Raw genomic sequence first — 17,365 nt, forward strand, 5'->3', positions numbered from 1 at the left:
TTATCTTTTGACAACTAACATTTACTTCTTATCATCCTACACTCCTCTTTTTTACAGTCTTCATTCTAATAACACCCCACCATCCACACGGGCACAAAATGAAAAATGTTTTGAGAAATGGCAGTCCACACAATTTGATTTGTCTATTTTAATTTTCTCTCAACTTGCAAACAAAGGATTGTCAAGCATTTAATTCTGAGGTTGTTCCAATAAGCGTGCACACTCAACAGAACGACACGGGTGGTGGCACCTACGTTGGTCCTAATTCAAGTGGGTTACCTGTTCCTTTTTGTTTTTTAACAGGAAAAATACATAAGAAAATGGGATGTGAAAGTAACACGGAGAGAGATGATAAATACAGACAGACACAGACAGCGTAGTATTGACTCCTGATATGTGATGCTGAATTAGGCCAAAATTATTTATGGCCAGAAGAGGTGAAAATACTATTTGAGTAGAGTGATACTTTTTCCTACAGGGTAAACTAGCAAACAAAACAAGAAGGGTCAGAAGGCGCAGAACAAGTTGGGGGAGGGGAGGGTATAAAATTGTAATTCAAGAAAATTTATGTTATGAGTGATTTTAGAAGAAGCATGTTTTGACAAATTATATCGCAAATCGGAGCAAAAGTTGCAGTTGATCAAATGGGGGGAAACAAATCAAGAGGCCTAAAGAAATGGCCAAAAGATCCTCCACTTAGTCGCCATCACTGGGGTCGCCAGATTGAACAGAGATCCTTTTCAGGATTATATCTGAATGAGAAAAGTACTTTTGAAAATTCTAGGAAAACACAGATGGTAACAACTGAAGCTGTTTATATACAAGTTAAACAACTTTTTTTTTTTGTATAAAATAACAAGACTACATACATCAAAGGCATTCATTCCCCCCTTTAACCGTTTCCCCCTTGTGTCTGAAATAATTTGAAGCGGCAAAGAGGAAGGAAAAAACTTTGAGGGGAGCTGAATCCGTCATCTCCTCCTTTTCTCTCTTCTTGTCTGTTTCCCAAAGAATCCACATGACACTTCCGGAATTTGTTGCCTAATGCTTGCTCAATTCAGGGGTTTCTTTAATGCTCATCTCCACCATTTCAACTGCATTGAAACTGTCATCTTCATTGGCTATGGTTGACTGAGAATCAATCCCAGATCCTGCCTGAATCTCCTTGAACATTGTCAACACTTGAATCATCGTTGGACGTCTCCAATGCCGATCATCCAAACAGGAAACTGCAATCTTCAGGTGCTGCAAAAGCTCCATCTCCAAATTGGGGTCTTCCTTCATGAGCTCTGGGTCAAAAATATCACTTATTTTCAGCTTGGCATGTTGTTTAACCCATCCAACAAGATTATTATCACCAAAATCAGCCGAATCTGTTGGCCTTTTCCCAGTTAGCAGCTCCAACAAAACCACACCATAACTGTAGACATCACCTTTGGTAGAGCATCTGAAGCTCTCATAGTACTCCGGAGGAACATACCCTGGTGTGCCTGCCAGTGTGCTCACACTCAAATGTGTATCCATAGCACTCATATGCCTAGCCATTCCAAAATCAGAGACTCTAGCTTCCAGGTTTTCATCAAGTAACACATTGCTTGACTTCATGTCTCTATGAATGATGTGGGGGCTACAATTGTGGTGAAGAAAAGACAATCCCCTAGCAGCTCCAATAGCAATTTTCCTCCTAATCGACCAATTCAACTTGATCCCAGCTTTCTTCGGATCATGAAGAACATCCTCTAAGCTTCCATATTTCATGTACTCATAAACCAAGAGCCTCTCTTCCCCAACCTTGCAGTATCCCAACAGAGGAACAAGGTTCCTGTGCTTGATCTTCCCAATGGTCTCCATTTCAGCAGTGAATTCCCTGTCCCCTTGGCCGCTGACATGAATCAGCTTCTTGATAGCCACAACACTTCCATCCTTCAACTGAGCCTTGTAAACATCCCCAAACCCACCAGAGCCAATGAGACTATCATTGTGAAAGCCATTGGTAGCGTCAAGAAGGTCCGCAAAAGTAAGCCTCCTGAGCGGCCTCTTAAACGTTGCAAGGTTTATGCTAAGCGCTTCCCGGGTACTGGTGTGCTTCCAGCTCACGTTGGCAGGACCCGAATGCAAATTACCATCAGCATAGGCTTCAAGAGCAGCCTCCTTCTTCTTCCTCCTCTTCCTGGTCTCAATGGCAATAATGATCAAACCAAAGACGCAGAAGAGGGAAAACAACAAACCCATGGCCACACTCCCCACCAGAGAAGCCTGCCTCCTGTGAGACTTCATATGTTGCGCATTCCCGTTATTCGCCGGGTCCGAACCACATGGGCCGAGAGGAACTCCACAGAGACCAGAGTTGTTCTGAAATCTCGCCGCAGGGAAAGTATCAAATTGACCCGACTCAGGAATCGTCCCCGTAAGCAAGTTATTCGACAGGTCAATCTCAGTGAGCAAGGAAAGCCCCGTGAGACTCTGAGGAATTTGCCCCTCCAGTCTATTACTTGAGAGATCAAGGATGTTGAGATTCTTCATCTTCCCAAGCTCTTGAGGAATGCTCCCAGACACATTATTATGACCCAAATTGAGAATGTACAAATAGTACATGGCCCCAATCTCCTTGGGAATACTCCCTGACAACATGTTGTGCGAGATATCCAAAAATATCATAGAACCATTATGGTTAAACGTTGGCTGCAACTTACCTCCATAAACCCTAGTGAAATTGCACGGGTTCCTCGTCGAAATCCTGTTCAACTGCTGCTGACTGATCCCGGCAAACTCCAGCAAGTTCCCCGCACCATGACACTCTTTGCTCCCATCGTTCTTTATATACACATACGTCTTCCCACTGATGAAATTCACCGCGATCTTCCCCGACTGCTTGAACAGCTCCGGCGGAATGGGCCCGGTGAGCATATTAGTATTCAGATCCAACCATATTAAACTAGTACAATCGCCGAGCTCCGGCGGAATCCGGCCGGAGAAAGAGTTATTACTGAGCTTAAGTATGGCGAGATTAGAAAGCTTCCCAATCCACCGCGGAATCTCGCCGCTGAGCCTGTTGTTGGAGAGGGAGATCCAGTTCAGCTTGGTGCAGTTAACAAGCCCAGAGGGAATGTTCCCAGTCAAGTCGTTGAAATCCAGGATCAAATTCTCGAGGCTTTTCAGATACATGAGCTCCTGCGGTATTTCTCCATGGAGCTGGTTGAGCCAGATGATCAAGTCTTTAAGCTTGGAAAGAGACCCTAGGCTTGGAGGAATAGTTCCCGTGAGGAAGTTGAAACTCAAGTCCAAAGCAACGAGGTTTGAACAGTTGCTGAGCGTGGGTGGAATAAAACCCGTGAACCGGTTGTTCTGCAGGTAAAGTTCCTTCAGAATATTATTATTCCCAGCGTCACCACCGCACAGCGTTGTCGGGATTGAGCCGCTGAAGTTGTTGGAGCTAAGATCCAGCGACTCTAAAGTGGAGAGCTTCGTCAGAGACTCCGGAAGGGGACCAAGGAACGCGTTGAACGCCACCGCGAGCTCTTTGAGGCTTTTCATTTGCGTGAGAACGTCCATAGGCAGCGCACCGGCGAAGAGGTTGCTGGAGATGTCGAAGGACTGAAGAGAAGTGCAAGCGCCGAAGGCTTCGGGGAGAGCGCCTGAGAGGTTGTTGGAGGAGAGATCGAGCTGGAGGAGAGTGGAGCAGAGGTCGGCGAGGGGGAGAGGAATCTGGCCGTGGAAGTGGTTTGAAGCAAGGTACACGAACTGTAGCGAACCGGAGGGAAGGGAAGGAACCGGACCGGAGAACTGGTTGCTGGAGAAGTTTAAGTAAACGAGGTTCTTGCAAGGCGAGAGAGTGCGAGCAATGTCGCCGAAGTACTTGTTGGCGGAGAGGTCCAAATACTCAAGCGAAGAACACTCGCCGAAAGTAGGAAGCGTAACAGAAAAGTTGTTGGAAGAAAGGTCTAAAAACTGGAGAGAATTGGAACCGGAGAAGTCGGTTTCGCCGGTGACTTTGTTGCCTTTCAGAGCGAGGTGTTCGATTTCAGGGTTGAGAAGCCAGGGGAGGATACCGGGGCCGGAAATCTTGTTGTAGGAAAAGTCGGCGACGAGGAGGTGGAGCTTCCAGTGAGAGGAGTCGAATTCAAGAAGGTTGCTGGAGAGATTGAGGGATTGGAGGTTGGAGCAGGAGGAGAGAAACGACATGTCGTTGAGGGAACCGGAGAGGGCGTTTTGTGATAGATCTAGGGAGGTTAATGTGGAGGCGCACTTGGAGTGGGAGAGAGGAGGAGGCATGGCGGCGGGGCCGGAGAGGTTGGTGGATTTTAAGGAGAGTGACTGGAGGTTGTCGAGGGTGAGGAGGAAGGTGGCGATGACGGTGAGGTTTGTGGTGAGAGGGACGCCGGAGAGGTCTATGGAAGTGAGGTGCTGGGTGTCGTTGCAGGTGATGCCGGTGAATGAGCATGGGCTTTGGTTCGGGAGCCAGTTCGGGAGCAGGGTTGGGTTCGGGAGAGAGTTTTTGAAGCTTAGGAGTTGCAGAGTGGGAACCGAAGAAGAAGATGCAGAACAGACGGAGAGGAAGAAGAGGAGCAAGAGAGAGCTTCTGTACAGAGCTTTCATTTTCGCCAGATATGGAAGGTGAAAGGTTAAGGAGAGTGAGAGTGAGAGTGGTTTCTCTCAGAGGCTGTGGTCTGTGTTAAGGGTCTGAGCTAGCTCTGCCATTAGAGAGAGAGAGAGAGAGATAGTGTGTGTGTGACATGATATCAAGTATGAATATGAATGAATACTACTACTACTACTGTAGAGAGAGAGAGAGAGAGAGTCAAAAGTCGCAGTAAGGAAGTTAAGAAGGGTATTTATCAAGTGGAAGAGTGAAGACAGCTGTTGCTCACATGCCATGTGACTCTTCCTGTTCGTAAATCTCTCTAATCTAAGCTTCCTGTTTATTTTTATTTTTCCCTATTTCCACTCTCCTCCATTCTTCTATCTACAGTCCTCTTTTCTTATCATCAACTTAAATTATTAATGTTATGTCCTCCTTGTTCTTTGTACAAACATAAATGTATTCAATGAGAAACACAATTTAAAAATAATATCATTAAAACACAAAACCGCACAATAATAATGGAGTGTGAAGATTCATTAATAGTAGTATTTATGATTTAGTAACATTTATCCTATTTCTGCTTCCTTCATCTTTGCTAAAAACTCTCAAAGATATTGTCCTTTTATATTTCCTAAATTATCTGTGTACATTATTAAGAAATAGAGTGATAGTAAGAAAATATCAATTAATTTTATTTTTTAAATGCTATTATCTCTAAAATATGTTTGATTTAATTAAAAGGTTAGTTTTAATGATTATTTTTTATCCTTGATATCAAATTCTAATAAAGGGTAAATTGAAAAAAAAAATATTATTTTTTAATAAAAATTAATGTAATTAACTAAATTTCTTAATTAGCCTAACATGATCTTTCTTCTTCTTATATTTGAGACAGTAAGATTTAATTTGAATATAACTAAGACTCTTTGGTTGTTTGTTAGTAATTTTTTGTCATTTTATCTTTTTTATTAAACAAACCTTCATTGAATTTTAATTAAAATGTCTTGACAATTTGATTGTAAAATCTCTGTAAATTATTAAGATATTCATCTTACATATTCCAAAAAATATATTTAATTTGTTGAATAATAAGTTAAGTAAAGCGTGCATGTTGCACAGGTGAGTTTCATTTGTGAAAAAATAATCATTCACATGAAAATTGTTCTACTTAATATTCGTTACACATCAAAAACAGATATTTTAATTTGTTAAAAAATAGGTTAAGAAAAACATACATGTTACATGAGTGAGTCTCATTTATAAAAAGATGGTCATTTAAGTTTATTTTGTTTTATTTGTTATATGTTAAATATCTCAAAAAATATATTTTTTTTATCTCTTGAAGAACATATTAACAACAAAAGTGGACATGTTGGACAAGTGAGTCTTATTTATGAAAAGATGGTCATTCAGGTGAACTAGTTATGCATTACATATGTCAAAAAAGTATTTTAATCTTTTGAAGGACGGGTTAATAAAAATACACATGTTACACGAGTGAGTTTTATTTATTAAAAAAATGTTCATTCATGTGAATTTTGTTCTACTTATTATGCGTTATATATCTCAAAAATTATATTTTTTAATCTATTGAAGAACATATTAACAACAAAAATACACATGTTGTAGGAGTGAGTCTTATTTATGAAAAGATGATCATTCACGTGAACTTTGTTCTACTTTTTATGCGTTACATATCTCAAAAAAGTATTTTAATCATTTGAAGGACATGTTAACAAAAAATGCACATATTGCATGAGTGAGTTTCATTTATTAAAATAATGTTTATTTAGGTGAATTTTGTTCTACTTGTTATGCGTTACCTATCTCAAAAATTATATTTTTAATTTATTGAAGAACAGGTTAACAAAAACATACATATTGTACGAGTGAGTCTTGTTTATGAAAACATTTTCACATCAATTTTATTCTACTTGTTATACATTACATATCTCAAAAAAATATTTTAATCTATTCAAGAGCAAGTTAAAAAAATGTGCATGTTTCACAAGTGAGTCTCTTTTATGAAAAGATGGTCATTCATATGAAATTTCTATACTTGTTATTCATTACATATCTCAAAAAACTTATTTGAATATATTGAACAACATTTTAAGAAAATTGTACATATTGCATAAGTGAATATCATTTATGAAAAGATAGTCATTCACCCATATTTTTTTGTCCTTAACATAAGTTACATACCCCATCAAGTTTATTTAAATTGATCGATGAACACTTCAACTAAGTTGTGTAACATCCCGACGAATCACATTGAAAAAAAAGGGATCCAAAAGTCGTATAGGTATAAGGTCGTACAATTGAGAATGACTTATATGAATTAATTGATACTACCTATACCAATAAAATACATATACTTTTTGGAAGTTTATTACATAAGAACTTCACAGTTAGACGTGTTTGGCTTAAAACAATTATGTAATGAATGACTTTCTGAAAAGTTGTTCAAGAATAGTAAATTAAGGCAAAATATACTGAAAAGTCTCGTGTTGATTTATGGGAATAATCATTTATCTTGAAAGCAATTGAAACAAATTATTAAGGTCTCAAAAAGAATTATTTACAAATGATTGTGACCGCTAGAAAGTTTTCACTAACAAACAGTTTGAGTGATAACTGCCGAGAGATTAACCATCACAAATGTTACAAGTTATGCATATTTCACAAATTAAATTTTAAATATGTGCAAAAACTTCTACCGTCACATTCAAATATTCAAGTGATTAATAGGAAAATGTTCTTATTAGTTTGAATGCTTGCAAAAAAAAATATATATATAACAAACAATTCAAAGCAAGGAAAAACCTTATAGGTTCTTTAAGAGAAGACAAAACAAAAAGAATCAATATTAAACAAAATCAAATTTATTGTTTTTAAGATATGAGTGAAAATTAAAACAAAAAATCAAAGAGTCTCAAGGAGCATATAATTGATGACGCAATTAAAGGTACCAAAATACTATACAATAACAATATGAATGATAAATGGAACATTGTTCAATTAATGATCCTAACATTGATGTTGAGAAATCATTAGAAATTAGGTAACATTTAATGTTATTAAATTCCTCAGTGCCCATTGTGAATGAATGACAACAATGCCGTTTGATGAACATGAGAAAAAAAAAATAAAGTTGTTCTTTAAAGCAAAATTTTGACAACGGGTATTTATAATATTTAAATTAATTAAGATCACATTTTAATTGGATCGAGGGAGCATTTAGGTGATCAAGTATTTTGTTCAACAAGGTTGATCGAGACATTTATTGAAATAAGTTCACAATATTTATTTTGATGAGTTTTACCTCAATACTTGGTGAGATTTATTAAGACAAGTTGAAGGGTTATAAAACGGTTATAAAATACTTTCACAAGTCTAAATATACTTTATACAAATTATTTTATACGCATGCTAAATGTAATAAGGAATGAAAATGGTATATTTAATCCACAATAAAAGCTATAAATCATGAATTATGAATGAGAATTATATGACGTTAATTTATTTTTATCTTATTCCGTTTTTAAAAGATCAACATTCTTTTGTAGATGTATTTTTAATCAATCCAAGAAGATACTAAAGTAGTTATTTTTATTAAAGTGATTTCTCTTTCGATGATTTTTTTTGTCACCATATAATGCGTGTAAAAATATTTACTAAATTTATCGATAACTAATCCTCATCGAAAAAATTGATTAGTTATCCTTAATAGAGTTTATCATTTTAATTACATTTTTTATTCATAAATTTTAAATATAAATTTTTGTTTAAGAAATATGAATCTAATTTCACTTAAACTAACGACATATATATTGGTGTTTCAGTGATAATTTAAGTTCAAATATTAGCTCCATAAACACAGAGAAAAAACAAAATCTCCTATATACTTACTTCTTTGGGCATTTTGACTCTTTAATATGTAAAAAGATTTTTCCTAGTATAACTTATTAATAAGCATGCCAACAAAATATGTTAAGGGCGAATTTGCCTTTCCTTGTCCCCTATCTCCACAAAAAGCAGTGCAAAGTTTGAGGTTGAGTTGAAGAGAGACAAAGATTAAAAAGAAATTAAACCTAATCTTATCCTTGTTAGATTTTATCAAATTAGGAAAAATCTGCAAAAAACCATCTCACATTTTTTAAAAAGTTTCAATTTTTTTTATATTTTAAAATAAACTATATATTATGTTATTAATTATGCCTTAATTTTATTAGCAGATAATAGTTAATAAATCATAAAGTCTTCCAAAATTAAAAAGTATGATATAAATGATATTTTTAGTTAAATATATAATATTAACTCTATTATTTAATTATTATTTAAATTTTTTACCTATTAAAAAAATAATTTAGGTTTTATAAGTTGGAAAAAAAAACTTGAATCCAAACCTAATCGAAGTGAATTTTTTCCACCAAAGTCAAGTTAGGGTTAGAATGAAACTATACACTTAAAACTAATTAAAAAGAACCTAGTATTAGTTAACTTGAAAATTGATACATTAAAAATCATAAATTGATATTAAAAATGTTTCATTAGCTTCTTACTCTTTTCCACAAATTCTTAATTAGCCTTTATATTCTCTCTCTCTCTCTCTCTCTCTCTCTCTCTCTCTCTCTCTCTCTCTCTCTCTCTCTCTCTCTCTCTCTCTCTAAAGTTTCATTCTTGTGGTTTATACCTTTATAGTCGTTATCTTAACTTTCGAAATCGGTTATGAAGCAAGAATGGTTAATCTACTTCATGATTACATGTACTTATTGAATAATGTTGCTATATCAAATAAGAAATTTCAATTTTCTAAAATGAAAAGCGTGCGTTAGAAAACAAACTTTTTCTACAAAATAACGAAGTAACAATGTGTGTTTTCTGATATAAAAAAAAAGTGTTTGTCGGGGTTATATTATCAAATATAATTTTTCTAAAAATAATTATAAGTAACACCGCATTCACTTATTCAATCCAAATTTAATTTTGTTTTCCGTTTGAATTCCACTAGTAAATGAACTGGTGATGAATTTTATCAACAAAAAGTGAAGGGGGTAGTGGCAGAGGTAGAAATGGATGGTATATAGCAATTCCTGACTAATTAATTACTTGGATATCATCAAATGAAAAAGAAGTGAATGAATCTCTGCTAACGACAACAAAATTTATCGCCTTCACTTCAGTTTCAAAACTTTCTCCACTCTCTCGTCGCTTCCGTAACAGTGTACCTTCCAGGTTTTACTATCCTCACCAATCTCACTACTCACGTTTCTGTCTTACCTTTTTTTTCTCTTCTGCCAACACATGTTTTTTTCTGCTGACCGTGAAAATCCACATACATACTTCTTGCCATGTGGCACTCATCTAACTTGAATAACACAGTAAGGGATTTCTTTATTTTTCTTCTTAAGATATTATATTTATTTTAAAATAACTGTAATTTAAACTTTTTATGTATAAGTAGTATTTTTTTAATTTCTTTATAAAATTACTAATTTTATTTCACATTTCTACCTTTATTATTTCTAAAAGTTTGCCTTAATTATATTTTTAAGTGTTTCAAGTATCACCAATTTTATGCAATTTTAGTTTGAGATTTTTTTATCAGTTTTTTAATTACAATTTTTTACCGGTAGTTTATGAGATTCTAAGTAAGCCATTTTTTCCCTTCAAAAAAAAGTAAGCCATTATTTTTTTTTATAGATTTTTCTTATCTACAATTAAGACCTTAAATGTTGTTAAGATATAATTTTTTTTATTATCTTCTTAATGTTTTTGAATAAAATTTATATTTTTATTGCCTTCTTAAATGTTCATAAGAGAAATTTCATTTTCTATTGTCTTCTTAAATGTTCTTGAGATCAAATTTATTTATCTTTATTGTCTTCTTAAATGTTTTTCAGTTAAAATAACTTTTTATTGTCTACATAAATGTTCTTTTCAATGTATTAAAAAAGTACCGAAAAATTATAAAAATAATAATAGTTTAATACTTTTTGGGGTTAAGTAGTTTAAGTATATTGTAATGCATTGATGCGTAAGCTACTAACTAAAAAGTTTTGTTGTTAAATGAGAGTGATGTATCTGGCAATTTGGTTGAGAATAAGAGAATATAACTCAGCTGCTTATTATCGTCCATGAATTATTGTAAACTTATCATTTATCTTTAATTTCTATGAAAAAATTTATATAGATGATTTTTGTTATTGTTTGGTTAAATGCTCTTGAATAAAGTTTCTTTTTATGTTATCTACTTAAATGTTCTTGAGATAAAAAAAAAAATACTTTTTCTGTTGTCTTCTTAAATGTTATTTCAATCTATTCAAAAAGTTCCGTAAAAAAAAACTATTTTTTGATATATTTTAATATATTGATGCGTAGGCAATGACTAAATATAGTTTGTAGTTAAATGAGGGTGAAGTGTGTCAATTTGTCACCGCACCGCTTCGGGCTTCTCTCAGCAAAATGAACGGTGGATGAAACAAGAAACAATATTTTTAACTCAGTCTCTTGTAATCTAAAGGGTCCATCCAAACAAGTAAGTGGGGCCCAAATTGATGGGTCTCTCTCAGCATGAATAAATGGGCACTGAAAATGGGGAAAAAAGGTTTGGGTAGTTTTGTGAAAAAAAGTCAAAATAATAATAATAATTTTTTAAAAAATTAGTAAAAGGAAAAAAGAAATGATGATGATGATTATGACGTGGAGGGACCTCAAGCTGCGATCAACACGTGCTACTGTCCAGTATGATTACGTGGCCAAATAACAGAATTTCTATCCACCATATAGGTAGCTTTGACTGCATGGTTACCGACACGTTGGCCAACATTGCCAATTCACACGAACCCGTTTTTTTTCTTCTTTTTTTTTCACGGTGAAATTAATGACCAAACATATTCTACGCATAATAATTGTGTTTGATGATGCTAATTAATTTTGGTATAGGAGCCAATTAAGCGAGGGAAGAGAAGGATCAATTATGAATGCGAGATAGGGATAGAGAGGACACCACACGTGCACAAGCACGCGCATAAAATAATTGAAGAGTTGGAGGGTCCTACATGAAAGGACTAGGGTGGGTCCAAGTACCTCGTGTTATTAGAAGAAGAAGAAGTAGTAAGAGGAGGTGTGTGTTGAGAACATTGAAGAAAGGACTGAAAGGGGTGGTGGGTAGGGTAAGGGATTATTAGGATATTAAGCCTTAAGGACGTGCGCATTAGGTCATGGTCTAAATCTTTAAAGTTAAATAAATAAAAAAGTGGTGTTATTTGTTAGTGTAATGTAATGAAAGTTCTATGATTATTGTTATCATCTAGTGCTTAGAAAGAGAGAGATTTTGGAGGAACCAAAAAAAAAAGAGTGGGTCTCGCCGTCTTTTTGGTCTTTCTTTGCATCAAAATAATAACAAGTACAAAAGAGAAATGAGAATGAAAATGAATGCCACACGGGAGCCATGACCTTTTGAGAGCGACCCTACCCAATTATTTTCGCAATGAACAACGTAAATGCCAGAGAGAGGGGATGGTTACCATTCACTTAATTTTTGGTTACATTACCAAGCTAATAGCACTTGAATTAGCATTTGTGATGCTTGATTAGAAATACTTTGAGCCTTTTTTATTTTGGTTTTTCCATAATGGGTTTTGAAGCTGACCAAATGCTTTTTGTCCCCCGCATAGGCGTTCAAGATAGGGAAGGGCTAATATGAAAACATTAGTGACATAGATGAAGGTGTGTTATCGTTGATATTAATTTTGGAAATTTCAACTTTTTGACGGTGTTGGCTCGAATTAGAATATCATTCTAGGAAAATTATTTAATGCAAATTTTAACACGTGTAAATAAAATCTACTTCATAAAGCTGAAACTTGATAGTGTAGAAATAGATACACACACAAATAGCAAGTGTACAATTATAAGATCATCTAATAATTTCCATTTCCCACTGAATTGTTAGGCCAGGATGGCTTGGTCTCTCTTGCACAGATAAATTCAATAAAGTGGGACCTAATAGCAGCTGTATTAGAACCTAAATTTTGGCATTTATTGAGCAGATTTCTCGGAAAAAAATTCTTTATCATCATTCTTCCTACCGTAATGTACTAATGTTATACAACTAAAAAAAAAGTTCATATACTTTTACAAAACTGAATTAAATTTAACTGGTTTTTTTTTACAGAATTAAATATACCTGTTAAGTGAACTAAAAAAAAAGTATGAAAAAAATGCCACCTTTGTTATATTGAAATTTATAAACGTCCAGTTTTTTGTTCTTTTTTAAAGCAAAAATAATATCACTAGCAAAAATTATTTTTCCCTATTCCACGGTTTTGTGGTACTTGAATCTTTCCTTAAGGGAAGATCACTCGCCAAAGGAAGGAATGACAACAAAAAAATCGTTGGAGGAAAGATCCAAATATTACAAAGAGGTGGAATTAGAGAAATTGGTTTCACTTATGATTATGTTTTCCTTTGATAGTGAGGTGTTTAAGTTTGGGGTTGAGGAGCCACAAGAGAATGTTAGGAGTTGAAATATAGTTTTAAGAGAAGTACGCGACATAGAGATTGAGTCTTTAGCATGGGGAATCAAATTTGATGAGGTTGTTAGAGAGGTAAAGGAATTGAAGGCTTGGACAATATGCTAAACACATGTTAAAAAAGGGAACTTGAGAGAGTGTTTTGGGATATATTTATGGTGGTCAATGAGAGAAGGGGATAGTGACATGATCAATGAGGTTGATGGATTTGAGGGAGAGAGATTAGAGGTAGGGGTGGGCAACAGTTGAGTACGGCAAAGTTCGGGTTCAAAATGTTCGATTTGTTGAAAGTCGAGTTTGAGCGAAGACGAATTGGTTATTTTGGGTTTACCACACCATCAAGCTTGTTGTTGTGCCTTTTTTAACAAGAAAAGACAAAACTGAAAATCAACAACAATGTTAAGGGGAAAGAGAGTTTAGGTAGGATGGAACATGCATTACTAGTGTGAAGGATGAGGAGGTGAAGTGAAGCTATGCAGGCATGAAGGAGATCAGAGATAAAGTTTTTAAAGTGTAAAACAATGGAGTTGCAAACTTCTAATATCAAACTTCATATAGTACTTTTCCACACTCGTTGTAGTTCATTGTCATCTCATAATTTTCTTGTAAAATTTTATATGACATTTTTTCTTTAAAATATTTCATGTTAGTATTTGGTGAATTGACCAGGTGAACAATGCAATCCAATTTCAAATTTCAAAGTTAAATATTGTCACATTAGTTCATGTTTGACAATGATGTCTATTAGCATTAACACATCATAATAGGCCACATTTTTATATTTACACTTAAGAAATAAATTTTGGCTCTGGACAAGTGTTTCAACTCTGTCGGTTCAAGTTTTAATGGGAAAAAAATTCAAGATTGCACTCACGTGTAATTAATTGCTGGGTTATTGATTTTACATCTTTTTTATGTGATTAATCGCCTAAGCCTATCCAAGAACATTTCATTTTATTTTTTGGTTATTTTGGGTTTGAGTTGGACCTTGATTTTTTGCGTAGTCTTTAGTAAAGGTTGTTGAGGGTGAATAGGTAGGTGGCGAAGACAACAAGGTTTATGCTAAAAGATTGGAAGTGTGACAAAACAATGATGGTGAATGCCTACTACAAATGAGGAACATGATTTTCCCAGCATCTTGGACTCCATATCATGTATGTACTTGGAATGAAAAAATGGCTTATAATTTGAAAAGATTAATTTTCTCAAGGTGATCATGCCAAGCTCATAACCATGCTTGAAGCAATTGTGCCACAAGACGTATGGATTTGCATGCATTTTTGACAATGTGGGTTGATATAATAAAATTAACAGGTCAAATCAATTCAATATGTCTATAATGTTTTAGAAGGACAAACTCATCTTGTATAATATATAGTTAATGGAAGTTAATATAAATGGGGTACTAACTAGTAAATGAATTTTTTTATTGGATGAGCCACGATCTTCAATACCATTTGAGTGTTTTAATGCTAAAAGAAAAAATCATTCATGCAATAACAAGAACCAATTAGAAAAGACAACCGCATAGTCTTGATTCTTGATTATACTTAATTCGATACTATGTAGCATGTGATCAATGTAATTAAGCAAATAATATAATATATGCATAGATCATATTGAATAACAATATAACATAACTGTTGTAGATGAAAGCACACACATGGTTGCCTTTATCCAGATTTTCCAAGATACCCTCAAAGGATAAACTTGTTCATCAAAAGAAAATTCATTGGCTACTTTAAGCATTTTTGATGGAGCTTGTTTGGGAGCGTTGTGCATGTGAGGATAATGAAAGATAAATTTTATTTTAATTACATAATTTTATATATTTCTCATAAAATTCTTATTGCAATACAAAATGTTGAACTAAATTTACTATATTTTTAATATTTTTTGCAATATATATTTATTGTGATAAAAATATCGTGATAATATTTTTTTTTGTATATTTATTGTTTCAGAAATCAAAACATAAATGGATTATTATCTTGAAATAAAAATAAATACAAATATAAGTGAAAATAAATCATACACCAATAGTATAAAATAATTTTATATTATCATTTAATCACAAATTCTCATGTATGTTAAATTTATTAATTTTCACCGTAACTACCTTAAGTTATACTATCGCTCATTTCAAATTAATTGAAAGTGTAAAATTTTCACACTAACAATATATAACCATTAAACTCAAAATATAAAGTTGTAAAATAATATGTATAACTCATGTTAAATTTTTAAGTGGGTTAGATAGACTAATCTAGTGAGTTCAAATCATTTTGTCATCCCTACTCTTTGATCCTTATTTATGAAAATATATAATATCTAGAATGAAGGACAAAAAAAAAATCATTTTTTAAGTACAAGGCATACATTTTCATAAATGAGAAATCAAAACAAAAAATTATTTTCGAGGAATTAAAAATGAACATTTTTATGATATTTATAAGATAAAAAATATATTTAACTTAATAAAAAATAATCTAAGGTCCCATTCCAGGTGATCTTTTGTTTCCAATTTTGAAATTAGTAAAAATTATACCCGATTTCAATTTTGAGTGTTGAGTTCAATTTTAGTTTTGAAATTTTAGAGGTTGTTATAAGTAGAAATAGATAAAATAAATTCATTGTTCTATTTTATCGTGTTCCATTATGAAATTATGCAATATAAAAAAATAATTAAAAAGTGTTAAAAAAACAAATTTTTTTCTTAAAACTAAAAAAAAATATTGACACAAACATAATAATAATAATATGCCGGATTACATAATATTATCGAACAAAAAATTACACGTGCAAACAAAAAAAAAATGGATAGGGTTTATATATAAAAAATGAAATAATAATAACAATTAAGTATAATACAATTATTTAAAAAAATTGTCATTCGAAGTTACACATAATAACCTCTATTGTTGTATCATTTTATTTCCATCTACTAATAACAATTAAGTATAATACTTCAATGTTTTCCCTTTCCTCACCGAAGCCTTCTTACACACAATTACATATATTTAAATTTCCATTTTGTTAGAAGAAGTTATACTAGTAATAGAAAATTTACAAAAATTGGTCTTTATCCTTTGAAACCATTATTCCAGCCATAATAGAATCCATCTTTCACACACACACCTTTTTCATTAAAAATTTCTTTAGTTGATAGAAGTTGGAGTAATAGAAGAAAGTGATAAAGGTTTCACTCTTGTTCTGGAAACACCATCACCGTTCTCTCACGCTCACATATTTTTTCATACAAATAGTTTTAGGCTTACGAATTAGAACAATATACAGCTTTTTAAATAAAACTTTCTTTCTTTTTTGAGAAATATAGAAGGGAGAAAGAAAACTTTTTGGGCCTATTTTTCTTGTATCAACACCACAACTCAGAGTAAAAAAAATAATTAAAACTTGACAGATTTGGGGTTAACAAAGAAGAGAAATCAAAATTTTATCTAATTGCTTAAACAATTAACAACAGATTCAAATGAAAGCTTGAGCATGATATCCCCTTCATCAATTAATACACATACTCATACACATTATCACACATACAGAAAAATCTTCTTTCAGAAAACCTTCAAATCTACTCCCCTCAAACAAATCTTTGCTTCCCCAAAGAGAACGACGACCGTAGGCGAGAGAGAGAAAGAGTCGGCAAAAGAGAACTCACTGACTGACAAAGGCGGCAATGGGTGGCGACGACCAACGACCAGCGACCAATGAAGAACGACGGCGAGAGAGAGGGTCAGGTGGAGAGAGAGAGAAGTCGTGGAGACTTGAGAAAGAGATCAGTGTGAGGGATAAAACAGTTTTAAAAACCTATAAAAAAATAAATTCCTCAATTTTACCCAACACATTTTTGTTTTGAATTTCTATTTTAAAATCAGAAATAAAAAACTTACCACCACTCTGAACCGGCCTAAGATGTGATTTTTAAAACGTTCAGTACAAAAATAAACAAACTTATCATAAGATTGAATCATTGTAAAAAAAACTTTTGTTATCAACACATTCTAAATAAATCAAAAGAAAATTCCTGTTTTTTAAGTAAAAGTTTGCTTTACTTTATATCAATTATCGTTATATATAATAATAATAATATAATCATCAAAACAGTTTGGAGCATAGTACATTAAAAAAAACATGTCTCCCTTTCGATATTGACATCTTAGGAGGAACATGGTGATAGTGGCAATTCTCATTCAGTCAGCAAGATCTCAACAACAAACATAATAAG

At 33.4% G+C, this 17,365-nt stretch overlaps 1 protein-coding gene across 1 annotated transcript; it reads right to left on the reverse strand.

The window, feature by feature from the left end:
• Positions 1-723: 723 nt before the first annotated feature.
• Positions 724-4,807, reverse strand: BRI1A (brassinosteroid receptor). Its single transcript, NM_001359015.1, is given in 1 exon segment — positions 724-4,807. A coding segment is annotated over 1 exon segment (3,555 nt). The 5' UTR covers positions 4,597-4,807; the 3' UTR covers positions 724-1,041.
• Positions 4,808-17,365: the final 12,558 nt, after the last annotated feature.

This window comes from Glycine max, chromosome 6, assembly GCF_000004515.6.
Source record: "Glycine max cultivar Williams 82 chromosome 6, Glycine_max_v4.0, whole genome shotgun sequence".
Taxonomy (NCBI): Eukaryota; Viridiplantae; Streptophyta; class Magnoliopsida; order Fabales; family Fabaceae; genus Glycine; species Glycine max.